Source organism: Mesoplodon mirus (genome assembly GCF_964341445.2).
Source record: "Mesoplodon mirus genome assembly, chromosome: X".
In the NCBI taxonomy this organism is placed as follows: Eukaryota; Metazoa; Chordata; class Mammalia; order Artiodactyla; family Ziphiidae; genus Mesoplodon; species Mesoplodon mirus.
In genome coordinates this window covers 35,161,401-35,176,997 of record NC_138981.1, presented here as the reverse complement: position 1 = coordinate 35,176,997, position 15,597 = coordinate 35,161,401, and the positions used below count along the sequence as shown (strand labels likewise).

Here is a 15,597-nt window from a genome sequence, read left to right as displayed (position 1 = left end):
TGAAATGTTTTACTTGTGAGACTCCCAGAAGGTGTGTCAAATCTAGGGGGAGTTTAGTGAAGGGGCAGTGAGTTCATTTGGGGACTTGTGGAAACTGAGTTTTCTGGTGACATCCAGAAGGAGATGTTTCACAGATGGCTGTGCAAATGTCATAGTCAAGGGAAGCACCTGGGAGTGGGGGCAGAGAGAGAGAGAGAGAGAGAGAGAATATGACTGGCCCATGGATGTGGCTGAATTGGAGGGGAAATATATATTGAACAGGGGTTGAAGAGGCCAACAGCAGAATGCAGGAGGATGGTTAGCTTTATATAGTTCTCTCTCGATAAACCTTAGGTAAACCACGAAAGGACAAGGAAGGTAAGAAAAGAAGGGCACTGTTAAGAACTACGGAATGATCAAGCAGAGCAAGTGCTGAAAAGAGACTAATGGTAACGTGAATTAGTAAGCCAGTGATTCCTTTTGAGAGAGGAGTTTTGGTAGAGTTCCTTAAAGGGGAAAAATGTCTCCCACCTCCTGTGTCGCGTAAATCCACCGCCTCTCCCCTGTCTCCTCTGGGTCTTCTTTCACTAAGTGTATCCCAGTCCACTCCTGAATTTGTAACCTTTCCCACTCTGTTGGCTCCTCTGCAGTAAATGAACATAGCTAAAGTACCCTTTCCACTATTCTCCACTTGTAGAACTCCAGTTCCTCTTTGAAGACTCAGCGTTACCTCCACAGCGGATGTTGCCTAGGACCCAGGTAAGATTTAGACCCCTTTCCTCTCCTGCACTCACAGGGCACCTTGTAAGCCTCCTCGTTTAGCTCTTCCTCAGATAGATTGGTGGTACCTCTCTGTGTGTCCATCTTTTCCACCACGCTTGTGAGCAGGAACTGTGCCCGAGTCATATTATATTCCTAGTGCCAAGCATAGCGCAGAAAACTTCAAAGAATCCAGGATAATTTGTTGAAAGAATTTGGCTAAAAATTCTTGGCTCTTTTAATTGGGCCATTTGGCTAAAAAGAAATTCCAAAGCTGCATGAATGCTCCCTCCTAGGATGTTTTATTTTAGGTTTATTTCTTGGATTACGGTTCTAAAAAATATTTTAAGGTGGAACTTTTACTTCTCCATCAACTTTATAGAAAAATTAAACTTTGGGGAGAAAGAAAATCATGCCCAGGGAATTAGCGCACAGAAAAAAAAGAGACTAGATCTCCTTGTTGCATGTGGCCTAGTGAATATCAGATATAACATGTTGTAAACCAAAAGTAATGTTACCAAAAAATAAACGTTAAAATACAGATTAAAGGGAAGGAGTCTATTCCTCCTCAGGCAAGGCAGCCGCTTTGCATATTAATGAAACTTAAATGACTCACAGTAAGAAAAATGATTGGAATAGATTGCAGTAACTTAAAAATGAGTACACTTTAAACAGCTTGTGTGATGACTATGTGATTATGGAGAATCAAAATGGCTAGTCCCACTCTGATGCTCCCAGGAGAGAGATGACTGCTGGCCCTTAATTAACAAAGCCACATGTGGAGCCCAGGAAGCTGTAGACACAAAGAAAGTTGACAGGTTGACTTTGTGAAATACGCAAAGATGTCAGTCTGGAAGGTGACAACTACAATTCCGGGGCGTGTGAGGGTTAGGGATGTGTATAAAATCTTATAAACATCCAAGCCATTCTAGAATATTCACTGAAAGTGACAAGAAAATGGAAGGAAACGGGAAAAGACAAAGAGCTGCATAAAGACAGGTGAAAAGTTTAAAATATTTGCTGGCTTGAGATGACTTCAGGGCTTGTGGCAAATTACTGTAAAACATGGCTTGGCAAAGATTTCCTGAAACGTTTTAGGCTTTGCCGGCCCCAGGGTCTTTGTTGCAACGTATGCAGCCACAGACAATAGGTAATTGATTGGGTGCGGCAGGGTTCCAGTAAAACTTTGTTTATCAAAACCCTTGGGGACCAGATTTGGCTTGCAGACTGTAGTGTGCCAACCCGTACTCTAAAATCACCAGTTTGTGACAAAACAGCGCATTGCGCAAAAGCTAGTATGTAAATATGTGTGTGTGATCGATAATTGTTGGTTCCATCATTGTTGTTTGGGTTTTTATTGTGCTTGGTATGTTTTTCTTGTGCTTGGTCCGGTACTCACATGAGGGTATGGCTGAGTGAGTTGGTTAAATCGAGGCATCAGTGTTATTTTCCAGCGTCCCAGGCGATTCCAAGGTGCAGCCACCACGTTTAACAAATAGGATGCTGAAGAATGCTACGCAAAATTCAATGTGCCTATTATTCATCACCTGGGGTCCTGTTAAAATGCAGGTTCTGATTCAGTAGGTCTGAGGTAGAGCTTGGGATTTTGCATTTCTAACAAAGTGTCAGATGACACTGACCTGCAGGTCCAGGGACCACATTTTGAGTAGCAAGGTGCTTGCACTGGCTTTCAATACCTGGGATGTCTTGGTCCTGCCCCTGAGACTGATGTAATTGGTCCTGGAGGTGGCCTGGGCATCGAGAGCTCTACAAACTCCCAGGTGGCTCTAAGGTGCGGCAAAGCTTGAGAACCTCTGTGCTCAATCCAGTGCGTGGTGACCTAAATTTTCGTTATGTTATCAGTAGCCCTGTTGGCCATTCTCCCCTTCCAATCCACCCATTCCTGTCCTTTTCAGGTCCAAACCTCCAGAAGATGGGTGGGATCAGGATTAGCTTTTCATCCTTTCAGTCTTTGCCACCTCTGAGGAGTGGACTGTAGTTCAGGATGGAAAGAGGAGGGAGGCTCAGGCCACCTGCGTCGGGGAAGAATAAGCAGAACAGTTGTTCTAGGGGCCGATTTAAAGGGGAGGCTGGTTGAGACAAATGGGGAATTACCACAGAGGGCTGTCACGGCAAAACTCACCTCCAGACTTGGGCCTGAGCTTGGGGCACTGAAAACAGCCATCTACCCTCCTGAAGCCTGGCAGCAAGTGGCAGCCAAGCAGCTGGGAAGGATTTCTCCTTCTTGATATGCAGAATGACACAGGTGGTCGAAAGGCAAGAGAGACCCCTAGTGGCAAAGTATAAAGGTGAAATCCTTTCATCAACAAGTCATAAACACCACAAATGAACTTAGCAGTAAGTGAGTGATAATGATGGTAATGATGATAAATGGGGGCTTACAAATAATATATGTCCTATATGTGCCAGGCACTGTTGTAAGTATTTAGAAAACATTAACTCATTTAATCTCAGCAACCCAATGGGTTTGATGGTTTTTAAAAAATTTAGTTGATTGACAATATGTTTGTGGTGTACAGCAGAGTGATTCAGTTATACATATGTATTCTTTTTCATATTCTTTTTTCTTATTGTTTATTACAAGATATGGAATATAGTTCCCTGTGCTGTACAGGAGGACGTTGTTGTTTATCTGTTTTGTGTAGAGTAGCTTGTATCTGCGAATCCCAAACTCCTAATTTATACCGCCTCCCCCCTTCACCTTTGGTAACCATAAGTTTGTTTTCTATGTCTGTGAGTCTGTTTTTGTTTTGTAAATAAGTTCATTTGTATCATATTTTAGGTTCCACATATAAGTGATATCATATGACATTTGTCTTTCTCTGTCTGACTTAACTTCACTTAGTATGATAATCGCTAGGTCCATCCGTGTTGCTGCAAATGGCATTCTTTCATTCTTTTTTATGGCTGAGTAATAGTCCATTGTATACATATACCACATCTTCTTTATCCACTCATCTGTCGATGGCCACTTAGGTTGCTTCCATGTCTTGGCTGTTGTAAATAGTGCCGCTATGGACACTGGGGTGCATGTATCTTTACGAATTATAGTTTTCTACAGATATATGCCCAGGAGTGGGGTTGCTGGGTCATGCTGTAGCTCTATTTTTCGATGTTTAAGAAACCTACAGACTGTTCTCCACAGTGGCTGCATCAATTTACATTCCCACCAACAGTGTAGGAGTGTTCCCTTTTCTCCAAACTCTCTCCAGCATTTGTTGTTTGTAGATTTTCTGATGATGCCCATTCTAACTGGTGGGAGGTGATACCTCATTGTACTTTTGATTTGCATTTCTCTCAGAATTAGTGATGTTGACCATCTTTTCCTGTGCTTCTTGGCCATCTGTATGTCTTCTTTGGAGAAATGTCTTCTGCCCATTTTTTGATAGGGTTGTTTTTTTGTTGTTGTTGTTATTGACTTGTATGAGCTGTTTGTATATTTTGAATATTAAGCCCTTGTCAGTCGCATCATTTGCAAATATTTTCTCCAACGGGGTTGACACTTTTATTATCCCTGTTTTACATATGAGGAAACTGAGGTGCAGAGAAGTGAAATAACATGCCCAAGTTCCCCCAATTTAGGAAGTGGCTCAACTGGGATTTGAATCCAGTCAACCTGTGGTGAAGGATCCAAGACAGCGAACTGCTTCTCCAAAACAGGAGAGTAAGAAGGATCTTCAGTCAATTTATAGTTGTAAACACTCACAAACAGCTGCTCAGCCAGTGCTTCCTGATACCTAGAGGAGAACAGTATATACATATGTATGTGTGTGTGTGTGTGTATATATATATATATATATATATATATATATACACACACACACACACACATAGAGAGAGAGAGAGAGAGACTGTATGAGAGAGAGCAGGGACTTCAAAGCAGACAGAGAAAGAGTGAGAAAAAACAAATTTGACTAAAAAGAGTAAAGGGGGAAATACCATTCAACACCATTTTCTGGAAAGTAAACTCAAAGGACCATAACCCTCATTTTTAAGAAAGTATTGAAGCACCGTTATAGGGAAATGTAGAAAAAAATGACTCCTTAGCTAAACTTGTTCATATTTCAGTAAATGTTTTGAGTATTTTTTCTCAGACCTAGACAACCTTAGGGTTTACATGGGAAGAGATTTCATCAGCTCAAATAGAGAATGGACTGAGAGAGGGGAAGAGTTTCAAAATGGGAATAGAAAAGACAAAACCAAACCAAACATAGAAAAGCAGGTCTGTCGTTTCCTTGGGAAATCCTTTTACTGGGAAATAATTGTCTTTCTGCCTATAGTCAAGAAGACAAGGTAATAGGCTCACGCCTCTCCACATCGAGAAGGGAGAAAGCAGAGACCACACTGAGAGTAAGAACAGGCTGATTTTGAGAGAAACTCTGAGCAGACACAGGTGGCCACGGTCTGGAATGAGGCAGTGGTCTGAGTGGGACCAGCAGCTCTCTAGGTGTTCCAGTGTCTCATCCCATCCTCTGAGTGTTGGCTGCTCTGGGTTTGGGGCCGCCTGTGCCATGATCTCTCTACTTCCTTTCTGGTGAGCTTATCTACTCCATGACCTCAACCCATCTATGTATATTGTATAGGCTAATATGTCCCACATGTATTTTTCCAAACCTGACATCCCCCTGAGCTCCAGATTCGTTTTTCTGGCTACCTGCATGACAGTTCCTCTTGGGTATCTAATAGGCATCTCAGATTTTACATGACACGCCTTCCCAGCCCCTCGAGTCTCCCTGCAGACACCCCCAGATTAATAAATAGCACGACCATCAGCCAGGGTGTTCAAATCCAAACTTGAGCCTAGATTATTTTCGTCATTTCCCGTTCCTCACCTCTGGTCCATAAAGCAGATCCTGTAGACTCATCCAGTTCATCTGAAATCTGTCTGCATCTCTTCATTTCCTGCACCAACACCGCAGTTCAAGCCCCCATTGTCTCTCTGGGCTGCTACAGTGATCTCTTAACTGGTCTTTCAGCTTCAACTGTCCTCATCCTCTACATTCTTCAAAGCAGCCAGAGTCAGAGTAACTTGGCTTCACCTTCAGAGAGCTATATTCTACTTGATATTCAATATCACAAATTGACCTTCAGCCTGGACCTTATATTTTTCAGTCCTTCTATTGAGGTAATTTGGGGTTTGGGGTACCATGTTACCTTAATGGAAGAAAGAGTACAGTAGAAACACCTACATGTGCACGTGTTGTAAGGGCAGTCTGCATGTCCAGCATGGTGACTAGGGAGTCACCCCTATGTTTGTGTGCAGGCCAGCCTGAGGCTCAGTTACCATTATCACTGTTGCTCAGGGTGAGCTTGTGAAAGAGGGACCCTGCCAAGCTGGCTTCTGGGGTCTCCATCTTGCTTCCCAGAATGAACAAACACTAACATTTACATATTTTAGTGAACTCAGAGTTTTCAGGTAAAGTTGAAGGACCCTTTACTTTAATCCCTGTCCCATCCCATTCCTCCAGAAGCAACGCTACTGTGATTTTTATACCGTGTTTTTATACTCCTGCTATTCACAGGCACCCGCATTCAGCAGGGCCTCACCTCACCACCCCCCATATACCCACATTGTTTATAAGGGGAAGATGGATTTTGCACTTTCCAGGGCCCCATGGAATGCCTTCTCCCTCCCTCTGTGGAGATCCTGAGCTGCATGTGGGTGTGGCATGGGTGGGTGGAGAGCCTCCTGGATACCTGTTTTACAAAGTGAGCGATTTGCACACAGGAACCAAGGAGAGACCTTTATTTCTTTAGGAACCAAATAACTTTATTGGAAGAAACGGAAAAAGTGGAAGAAAAAAACTTAAGTGATAACGTAAAGTCCAGGAAAAGAGAGTCCTGCACTTGTTGCAAAAAAAAAAAAAAACAAAAAACCAAAAACTTAAGCGAACTTCTCTGCAAGGGCAGTATTGCCGTCTGCATGGCAGGCACGGTGACCAGGGCTCTGGTCACCCCGTGGCTCTGGGGAAGTCCAGTCCAGGCTCAGTTCTTGTCGCTGTCGCCCAGGGTGAGATTGTCAAAGAGGGACCCTGCCAGGTCAACATCCGGGGCCTCCATCATGCTCAGGGTGGTGACATGACCCTCCAGCTCTCTGATGAACGCCACCTGCTGGCTGAGGTAGTGAGTTGCCAGGAAGTGGCACAGGCGGTGGTCGCTCCTGTAGGTGGCCAGCTGGTACAGGTGGAGCAGGCTCTGGTACACGCACTTCTCCAAGAACAAGGCGCACTTCATGGCCTTGAGGCCGCTCTTCCAGTTGTCACTGACTGGGTTCCCGATGTCGTGGAAGTCGAGGCGGCCCCTGCGGTTGTTCTGCAGGCATATCAGGTTCCAGACCCGCGAGCTGTGGTCGCCGGAGCGGTACACGAAGAACCAGGTGAAGTACCTGACGGCCACGTCGCCATCGCGGCGGAGGTAAAAGGCCACGTCCAGGCAGAACATGGAGGCGTGGAACTCCAGGGTGACATGGCTGTTGACGGCGGCCTCGCAGTCGGGGTGGTAGTTCTGGCGCCCCTGCGAGGGCGGTGCTTGCTCCATGGTGGACGGCTCGGGCATCGTGGCGGGCGTGAAGGCCAAGGTGAAGGCGAAGCCGCGGGGCCTGCGGTCGCTGCCTCGGAGCTCTCCCGTGTGGTCGAAGAGGGCGGCCGCTCTGGGACAGACCGGAAATGGGGTCCGTTACGGGAGGTAGGCGGTGGGCTTGCGGTTCTGTTACCGGAAGTGGTCGCGTGGGGTGGGCGGGGCAGAAACGCTGCACCCACGTTCCCTCACAGCCTGGGTGAGACAGGGTGACTTTGACCTGCGCACCTGGTATCTATTAAGTTTTTAACTTTGCAAAAATACTTGTTTCCAAGGACTTTCTCTTGTTCTCTAATTGTGCCCTCTTATAGCACCCTGTTCTCATTTTATAAACCCAGTGTCTTCCTTAAAATTCTGAGAATATGAATTTGTAATTTTTGGTACTGTTCTCTTCCGTTTCCTGTATTATAGTTGTTTTTTTCTCCAGAAATAGTTCTGTTTGTTCATCATGATCTTCTCTTTGACTCTCCTCAAATATCTGGCAAACATGTGTCCATTCGTATCTGGGAGTAAAGGAGTCATGTGATCAGCCAAGGTAACTAGCATGGATCTGATCTACAGTTGGGACGCCCATTTCATAAGAGTCTTCTCCTCTGAATGGAGGGGCTCAGTGTGTCAGTTAGGGAGTCTTTTCTATTTGGGGTACATGGTGTGGAGCTTGTAGGTAAGATAGGGAGCATCCCAAGTGCCAATAAGCTTGGCATCTTCTGACATTAGAAGACTTTCGTGTATCTCTTCTGTAATAGATTGTGTCGTTCTGTTTTGTTTCTTCCTCTTCTGCTGAGCGGGTCTGCGGTTATCTGAAACCTGCTCTCGTATGGGTTCCCTTCCTGAGCCTTAGAATGACATAAGGAGACTATCACCCCATCGCCTGCACCACCACTGTGCACTGGATCTTGGTCAGAACAAAAAATAAAGATGTACTGTCTTAGGCCAGCAAGACTTGGGATATTTGTGACAGAAGTTAGCCTACCCTGACTAGTTCCCCAAAGGAAGTTCTGGATGACTACAGGTTATAAGCCGTTGTAAGCTTATAGCATTTCCTCTTGGTGCAAATGCAGATCCCAAAGTTAAACAGTCTAGATAGAGCCGAATCATCATGCTCTTATTTCTTTTGCTAAATTCACCAATAATATATATCAGTCCTGCTCCCTTTTTCCCTCCTGGAGAGTGGAATGAAAAATCCCTCAAAGACCCATGAAGCACAAGGAGTAAGTTTTTCCATTTCCCTCAGTGCTGGGGAACAAACCCAGGCTGGTCCTCAGGTGCCCGGCCTTAAGCCGACAACAGGAGGCATAAGGGGTGGGACTGGGACTGGCTGACCCCTGAACCAATCAGCTGTGGTGAGCGAGATGTGGGTCACGTAGGAATGGGGGCGCCCCCGGAACCACAGAACTGGAGGATGTGTTTGTGTGGGGCAGCTCCCCCGAAGAGGAGGATACTGGTCCAGAGCTGGCAGCGGAGCTCGGGAGATGGTCCAGGGATTGTCCCAGTTAGCCTTCCGTGTTGGAGTGTGAGGGCTGTAGACTGGAGGGAGTCCCAGACCTGTGTGTGTCTCCTCCACCACACAGCACGCCGGGCGCTTAGCACCTCATTTGCTGAGCAGTTCCTCGCCTTTGGAAAAGAGGAGAGAGAGAGAAAGGAGCAACAACAGTGGGCTCAGAAAGGCCTGGAACAACCAGTTTGAGACATCTGTGGGGGTGGAAGATGGCTTCAGCTCCCAGACGCAGCCTCTGGAGTCCCTGGGGCAGGGTTGCCTGGCAGTGCTCTCCATGAAGGCCAGGGTTCGGGAGCCTGGCCGCAGTGAGCACCAGTTAACCAAGGGGACCAGGGCGCCAGTCCCAGTGAAAGATTTGATGAGTCCTCACCAGACCCGGTGATTCCCTGCCTTCTCACTAATCCTCGCCATTCCGTGAGGGAGGATTGTTTTTATCATCTCCCGCACGAGGAAACTGAAGTCTGCGATATAAACTTCTTGTGCAAGACGATGTGGAAACTGGAGTAAAGTCAGATCTGACTCTCAGCTACACCCCTAGTGACCTCAGTCAATAAAATGGGGTATACACAGGACACTGTGTCATGTGGTTTCTTGAGGCCTCTCCCAGGTTTACATAATGAGAGAACAAAGAGGTGCAGACAGACGGCTTTCTGATTCTGTAGCAGCTCAGTTACCCCCCTGCCCCCCTTCTCGGCACAGTCCTGACCTTCAGCGAGGCCAGCTTTCCCGTACCCAGCCATACAGGACAGTCTCTTCTTGCTCAGCTTCTACTAGGAAAGAAGCTTAAGTAAATTTTTTAAAATTTATGAAGGACCACAGTTTGAGAGGGAACAAAACTTTTCCTCAGCAGGCCGCCAAGCCCCTGAGCACGGCCGGGACGAGGGCGTTGAAGCTGGGCATCACTCCTGTCCTGTGCCTCCTGGCCAACCCCTCCAGCTGGGTTGTTCGTGATTTACATTCTGCTGGTCTTATGGATAGGTGACATTTCCTCTTCAGTTTGTGATCTCTCATCCTCTTTCAATGGGGGTCATCAATATTTCATCCTAGGGTTAGAACAGAGACCTGGGTTGCCTTTCCACATAGACTACAATCAGTTTTCTAGAGAATTAGTGAGCACCTCTCTCCCAAACTCCTGTCCCTTGGTCGATTCTCCACATAACCATTGACACGTGTGTATGCTTCTTTGCAACCAGAGTGTACTTTGTGAGGTCTTATGAAGATCACCACCCGTCTCCCTCTCTCCACAGTGTGATGCACGTAAATCCGCCAAAATTGCTTACTGGTTCTGTGTACCTCTTTGGGGTAACTAAACCACACTTCTCCAATGTGGACCCTAATGCTTCACACCTGATTTTTTAATCTGGGGGGGGAGCAAGGAGGGGTAGGGCTGAGAGGTCAGAAAACCACCCATGTTGTGCATTTAGTGGCCAGCAGTGGACTCAGACCCATTTCTTATAGAAACGAGCGCAAAGAGCAGTGGGGATCATCACTGGTCCTCAGTGCTTTCCTGACCGTTACTTTGTGATTGAGCACGTGTTGTTCAAAAATCCAATACCTCAGTTGTACTTCTTAATCCCGAAGGAGTTTTAATGATTCCTCTGTCCCATGAGGCCAGAGACTGTGACTCCCTTGTGGAGCCTTCTAGTCTAGCTGTGGTCCTGTGATTACTGACTGCTTCTCAGATGCTCCGTTTGACCCAAGGAGGGGTGAGGAAGAACCACTACAGGAGGAAGGTAAACAACACAAGTCTTGGGGGTGGGCTCAGCCTCTCAGTAGTGATGCTATTGTCCAGAAATGCCTGGGGCCCTCACCTGGGCCATACTGCTTGAGGCAGCCCTCACAGACATTTCCCCTTTGGGAGCCAGTATTGTGATTGGACCCGCCCCCACCACCACCACCACCTTGCGGTTCGTATTATGATTGCAAGATGCAGTTCAGTGACAACCACCAGGGAACTTTGAAAAAAAAACATGGTTTATGACTCACAGGTCCTGGAGGACACATGGCACGCGTGGAGCCACACAGCGAGGTCATGGGTAAAACGAGAGTACGTGTGTAGGCCTGGGGTCCTATATTGGGGTCTAGCATGGGATGCCTGGGGTTTCCCAGGTTCAGTCTTTATTGGTGAATTTAAAACATGAGCGGGAATGAAAATGCCAGAAGGGAAAAACAAGTGGTCAGATGGTCAGTTCCCTAAGTGGACCAGAGATCTCCGAAACAAAGGAAGCTTCTGGGGTGGGGCCGCCTGGCTCTTCCTCTAGTCCTGTAGCTGGCAGTGTGTTTATTCAAGGTAGCTGTCTTTGATGTGGGTGCCTAGGCAATCCGAAGCTTAAGGTCAGGCACTTGCATTACAGGAAAAAAATAAAATAGAAAAAAATCCTTAGTCAGCTGCTTACAGGACAGTCGCCCCTGTGATGCTGAAGCATCCGAGTTAGTGGTGAGGACGTTAACAGCCTTCAGTCATTTGTAGGCGGAGAGCTGTCTGGTTTGGAGCGCACACCGTGGCCTTCTTCCGTGGGGAAATACAATACAGTGCTGTCCTGCTGTCGGCAGGGGACAAACTCACAGTCTGACGAGCCTCTTGGTATAGGGTAGGGTCAGCCGGCAAGGAGCTAGCAAGTTCTGCAAAATCATATCATAGTAGGTTGTCCCCCGATGCCATCGGGGCAATGCGTTTATTCCACTGTTTCTGGAAAGTCTGAATCTGCATGGCAGCGTTCCGCAGTATAAACTGGGAAGTCGGGCCACCTGGGTGAGCAGCTAGGTCTCCAACTCGTGCCAAGGCCCAGGGGTGTCATCTCTGGTATAGGACGCATAGGCATCTCCAGTGGTGAACTCTTGGGCTGGGGTGGTATTGTCTGGAATGGTATCCTCTCCAGCAGTGAGTCTGTCTCACTCAGAGGTGAGGTCCTCTGGAGTGGTGGCCACCCAGGGGCGGGTGCATGCTCGCACGTGGCTATGCAGTTGGGGTATTGATCATGGGCTGGGCATAGGCTAACCTGATATAACTTAGAGGCTTCCCCGAGGACCGAGCTGCACATCTGACGCCTGCTGCTAGTGGAACAAATTGTTAAGAGCTCTCTGGGGTCATCAGGGGCACATTTAGCAACAGAGTGGGTTGCTGTCCTTTGCGTCCCGGAGGAGGAGCTCATCCAAGCACATAACGATTCTGGGCACATTTATATCCCAGGCTACGGGAGATCTTATGGATGCTACTTAGGCATTCCTGGGCTCAACCCGTGAGGGCAATCAGTGGACAAATCCTGGGAGCACAGTCCCTGTACCCAGGTGGGTTTTATGTACGAGCCATCATAGGGCCAGTTAGCTTGTAGCACTGTTTGATGTTGAAATTGGGCAAGTGTCATTTAGACACTGCTTCCAGGGGCCCCTTGCCTATAAAGGGATGCGATCCCTTTGCCGCTCAGACTCAGTGGCACACTAGCCTGAGCCCTTCCAACAGGGCTCGCCAGCATTCCCTGCTTTTCCACCCTGTGGTGCTACTGTGGGCCGGAGCAGTGTTTTTACAGCAGTATATCTGGGTGAGGGCTAGGCCCAAGGGCTCTACCAGCAACCCTATCACCCAGGCGGTACAAAGCAATAAGAATAGCCGTCACCAGATGGAGCGCTGACGTTTGAAGGAGCTTGGGTCAGGGTCCTTCTGGATGAGCTATCTGTGTGTATTGCTTAATGGCTGAGCGCGGTTGCTTGGTGGGGGAAAGTACAGGGTTGCCTTGTCTGGCGTGGGGTCAGGCCACGACTCGTAGCTTGCTCGGCATGTTCTCATCCCCCAATGTGGCCTGTGTCCACCAAGCAGAGTTCCTTTCCCTCTTTCAGACCCCCAAAGTGTGCCACTGGTTGGTCCCGGGGCGATGGCTGGTACTTCCTCTAAGTTAGGTGGGGCATTCAGTTTCATTAGGCAACTCTTGTAGCCACTGTATTTGGTGAGAGTGGCCGGTGTGGAGGTGGCTGCTTTTGGAGAGTCGTCACCGTTGGCAGGATCTCCAAAGAGATGATCTCGCACTGACTTGGTGGGCTTGTGGCCTGTGGGGCATTCAGTGGTGAGGGGACCATATTGGACTCTCTGCCCTCGGTCGGGCTATATCAGAGGGAAACAGATGGTCAGATGATTAAAAAGAAATTTATAGCAGCACAGGGAAGTGGAGTCAGAGGTCAAAATTTAAAGGGCATCGTGCTAGAGTGTGAAAGCTCGAGACCTGCCAGAAATGACCCGAAGTGGCATTTTGGAGGGTGTGTGATAATTGTGTACTAATTGGTATGAGGGGTATAAAGGCTCAGGGGGTGAGAATTAAGCAAGATGAGGGCCTGCGGCAAGAGTTCCCTCCATTTCGAGAACCACTTGCTTGAAAATCATTTAAGTAGTGTCTCTTTAAGAAGGTCATTAAGATGCTTGATGAGGCCAGCCACCTGGGGTGGGAACCTAGGTGGAAGTTTGGAAGAATGCTGGGTGAGAGAGCCCACTGTTGAATCTCCTGAGAGGTAAAGTGGGCGCCCTGGTCAGAGTCAGCAATGGTTGGCGATCTGAAGGGAACAGCAGTGAGGGTAGTAAGGAAAGAGATTACCTGTTTTGGGGAGGAATTGTGGGTGGAGTTCACCAAGAGAAGCCTCGTGTCAAGTATCCGTGACGGTGATGGGTTATCTGGAAGCCCCAGCAGAGCGGGAGTACGGTCGGTCTCCCCGGGGGAGCGGGTCCCCGTTGTTTGGCTTGGGTGCAGAGAACGCGCTCATCTATCACCACCTTGGCTGCCGCCGAGGAGGGGGGCGTCCCCTCGCACGAGCACGAGTTGTTAAGGCACGAATTCCCCGATGACCCGAGGTTGTGCGGGTCCCTTTCACAGCTGGGGAGAAGGGTCGGTACCCTGAGGCATCTACGGGGCCGAGAGTGGAGGGCTGAGTGAGGGGGTCTGACCGCAGTATTCCTAAAAGTGGCCTCAGGTGTGGAGCGGTTAGCGTGAGCAGAAACGTGAGAATTGATGAGAGGGGGTGGGGATTCTCCTAGTTCCTTGCGTACCTTGGAGCCCCAGATGGCCTTGCCTCGTATGAGAAAAGTGTCCCTTAGCCATTGGCCAGAGCAAACTGCAAGGCTGTTAGCAACAGCCCAGGAGTCTGTGAAAGGCCCTTTTTGGTGGCCTCCTTAAGGGCTGAACAGCTACAGGTTCTGCCAGTTGGGCTGAGCCAGGAGTGTCCCCCTCGAGCAGAAAGGTGCCCGAGGCCGGGTGGATGACGCAGCCCTCCAGCGAGCTGCGTGGCATGCAGTGACGGCAGCGCCCTTGGAGAAGAGCGCTAACTCCCTGTCCATTTCAGACAGTTGGTCCCAAGGGGCTCCCCAAGTAGCCACAGGAGGAGAAAGCGGGGTGGGGTGGGGGTGGGGGCTGTCCCTTCTCGAGGCTTTCCGGCAAGGGGCTGAGCATGGGGGAAAGCACATCCTCCTGTCACGTGGAAAGGCCTTTGACCTCAGGTTTAGCCCTCCCCTGAAGGAACCGTTTCCCTGTGAGCAAGGAGGCATCAGTGGCCGTGCTGAGCTTTTCTCTTAAGAGGCATCTCTAACCCAGGGCACTTGAGGAACTTGTGCTCAGAGTGATACCAGGTGCGGGCTGGCTAGGGGCTCAGTTCCTAAAAGAGCCCAAGAGGCTTAAGGTGCTTAAGTCCTGGTGGCAGAGGTTGTGTGTGGTTGCAGGGCCGTTTCAGTATCCCACCGGGAAGCACGTAAATGTATAATCTGCCCCCTTCAAAAGTGAAAGCAAACGGAGCCTGGGATTCCTCCAAGCTGGGAACAGACTAGAACATGTTAGTAGGTCAGTGAACACAGAGGACGCTCCTTGGGCCGACTGTACATCCTCAGTCAGTTCTATATTATTAGGAATTGGAGCCTTACTGGGGAACCTGAGCCACTGAGGTTTTGATGGTCAACGGTGAGGTGCCTTTGGTTGCTGGCTGGCTTAAGTACTGGCCAGATGGGGCTACTGAACGGGGAGATGGTGGCTTCATGACTCCAGTCTCAAGCATATCTTTATTGACAGGGCGTAGGCCTTCAGTGGCCTGTTTAAGTCGCTGCTGGGGAATGTTGACCATCTTGACCAGGGGAGGAAGAGTCCCTGGCGTCCATTTGGAGAGTCCCACCAGGAAGGCCAAGAACTTGGGCTTATTCCATGTGGCACGGTGTTGTGTCAGTACCTCCATGCCTATAATAGGAAAGAACGAGCTGGGGGGCCACCACCAGAGGAAGCCATTTGAGGGGAAGGGTCCCAGTCGTGATATGCGAATAGGTTTGTGAAGCTTTGATTGTCTTACCAGCAATGCCCTGTAGGTAAAAGGGGATACAGAGGGATTGCCTAGAATGACAGTGACTTGGGTCCCCATGTCTAGTAGGGCCAAAAAGGACTGTGCATTTTTATTGTCCTAATGGGCCACCAGAGTGGTACAGGGGTAATTGTTCCCAGGTGGTGGGACAAGCCCCTGGGAGCGGCTGATTTCCTAGGGTCGGAGCTTAAGTGGCTGCCAGTCCTGGAGGTTAGGGAAGGGGGCAGAGGGGGTAGCGGGGACGGGCTTGGGGCTAGAGGATGGATGGCGGAAGAGGGCCGTAGCTGGGAGAATGTGAGTTTCGGGGCCTGGAGTTTAGAGAGTGGCTGTCCTGAGGTTAAGTAGCCAGGAACCCCAGGTTTTCCTAACTCCCAGTAGAGGTTTTGCCTGTGTATTCCCATAAGGGACACAATTAAACCAGAGGTTTATTAGGAAGGGAGTGGGGA

General features: G+C 48.8%; 1 protein-coding gene across 1 annotated transcript; it reads right to left on the bottom strand.

Moving 5' to 3' along the window:
* Positions 1-6,744: 6,744 nt before the first annotated feature.
* On the bottom strand, positions 6,745-14,923 carry LOC309796153 (ferritin heavy chain-like; the record flags this gene model as incomplete). The annotated part of the gene is made up of 2 exons (XM_082609210.1): positions 6,745-7,408; positions 14,727-14,923. 2 exons carry the CDS (start codon positions 14,921-14,923, stop codon positions 6,745-6,747), a joined length of 861 nt encoding a protein of 286 aa, XP_082465336.1.
* Positions 14,924-15,597: the final 674 nt, after the last annotated feature.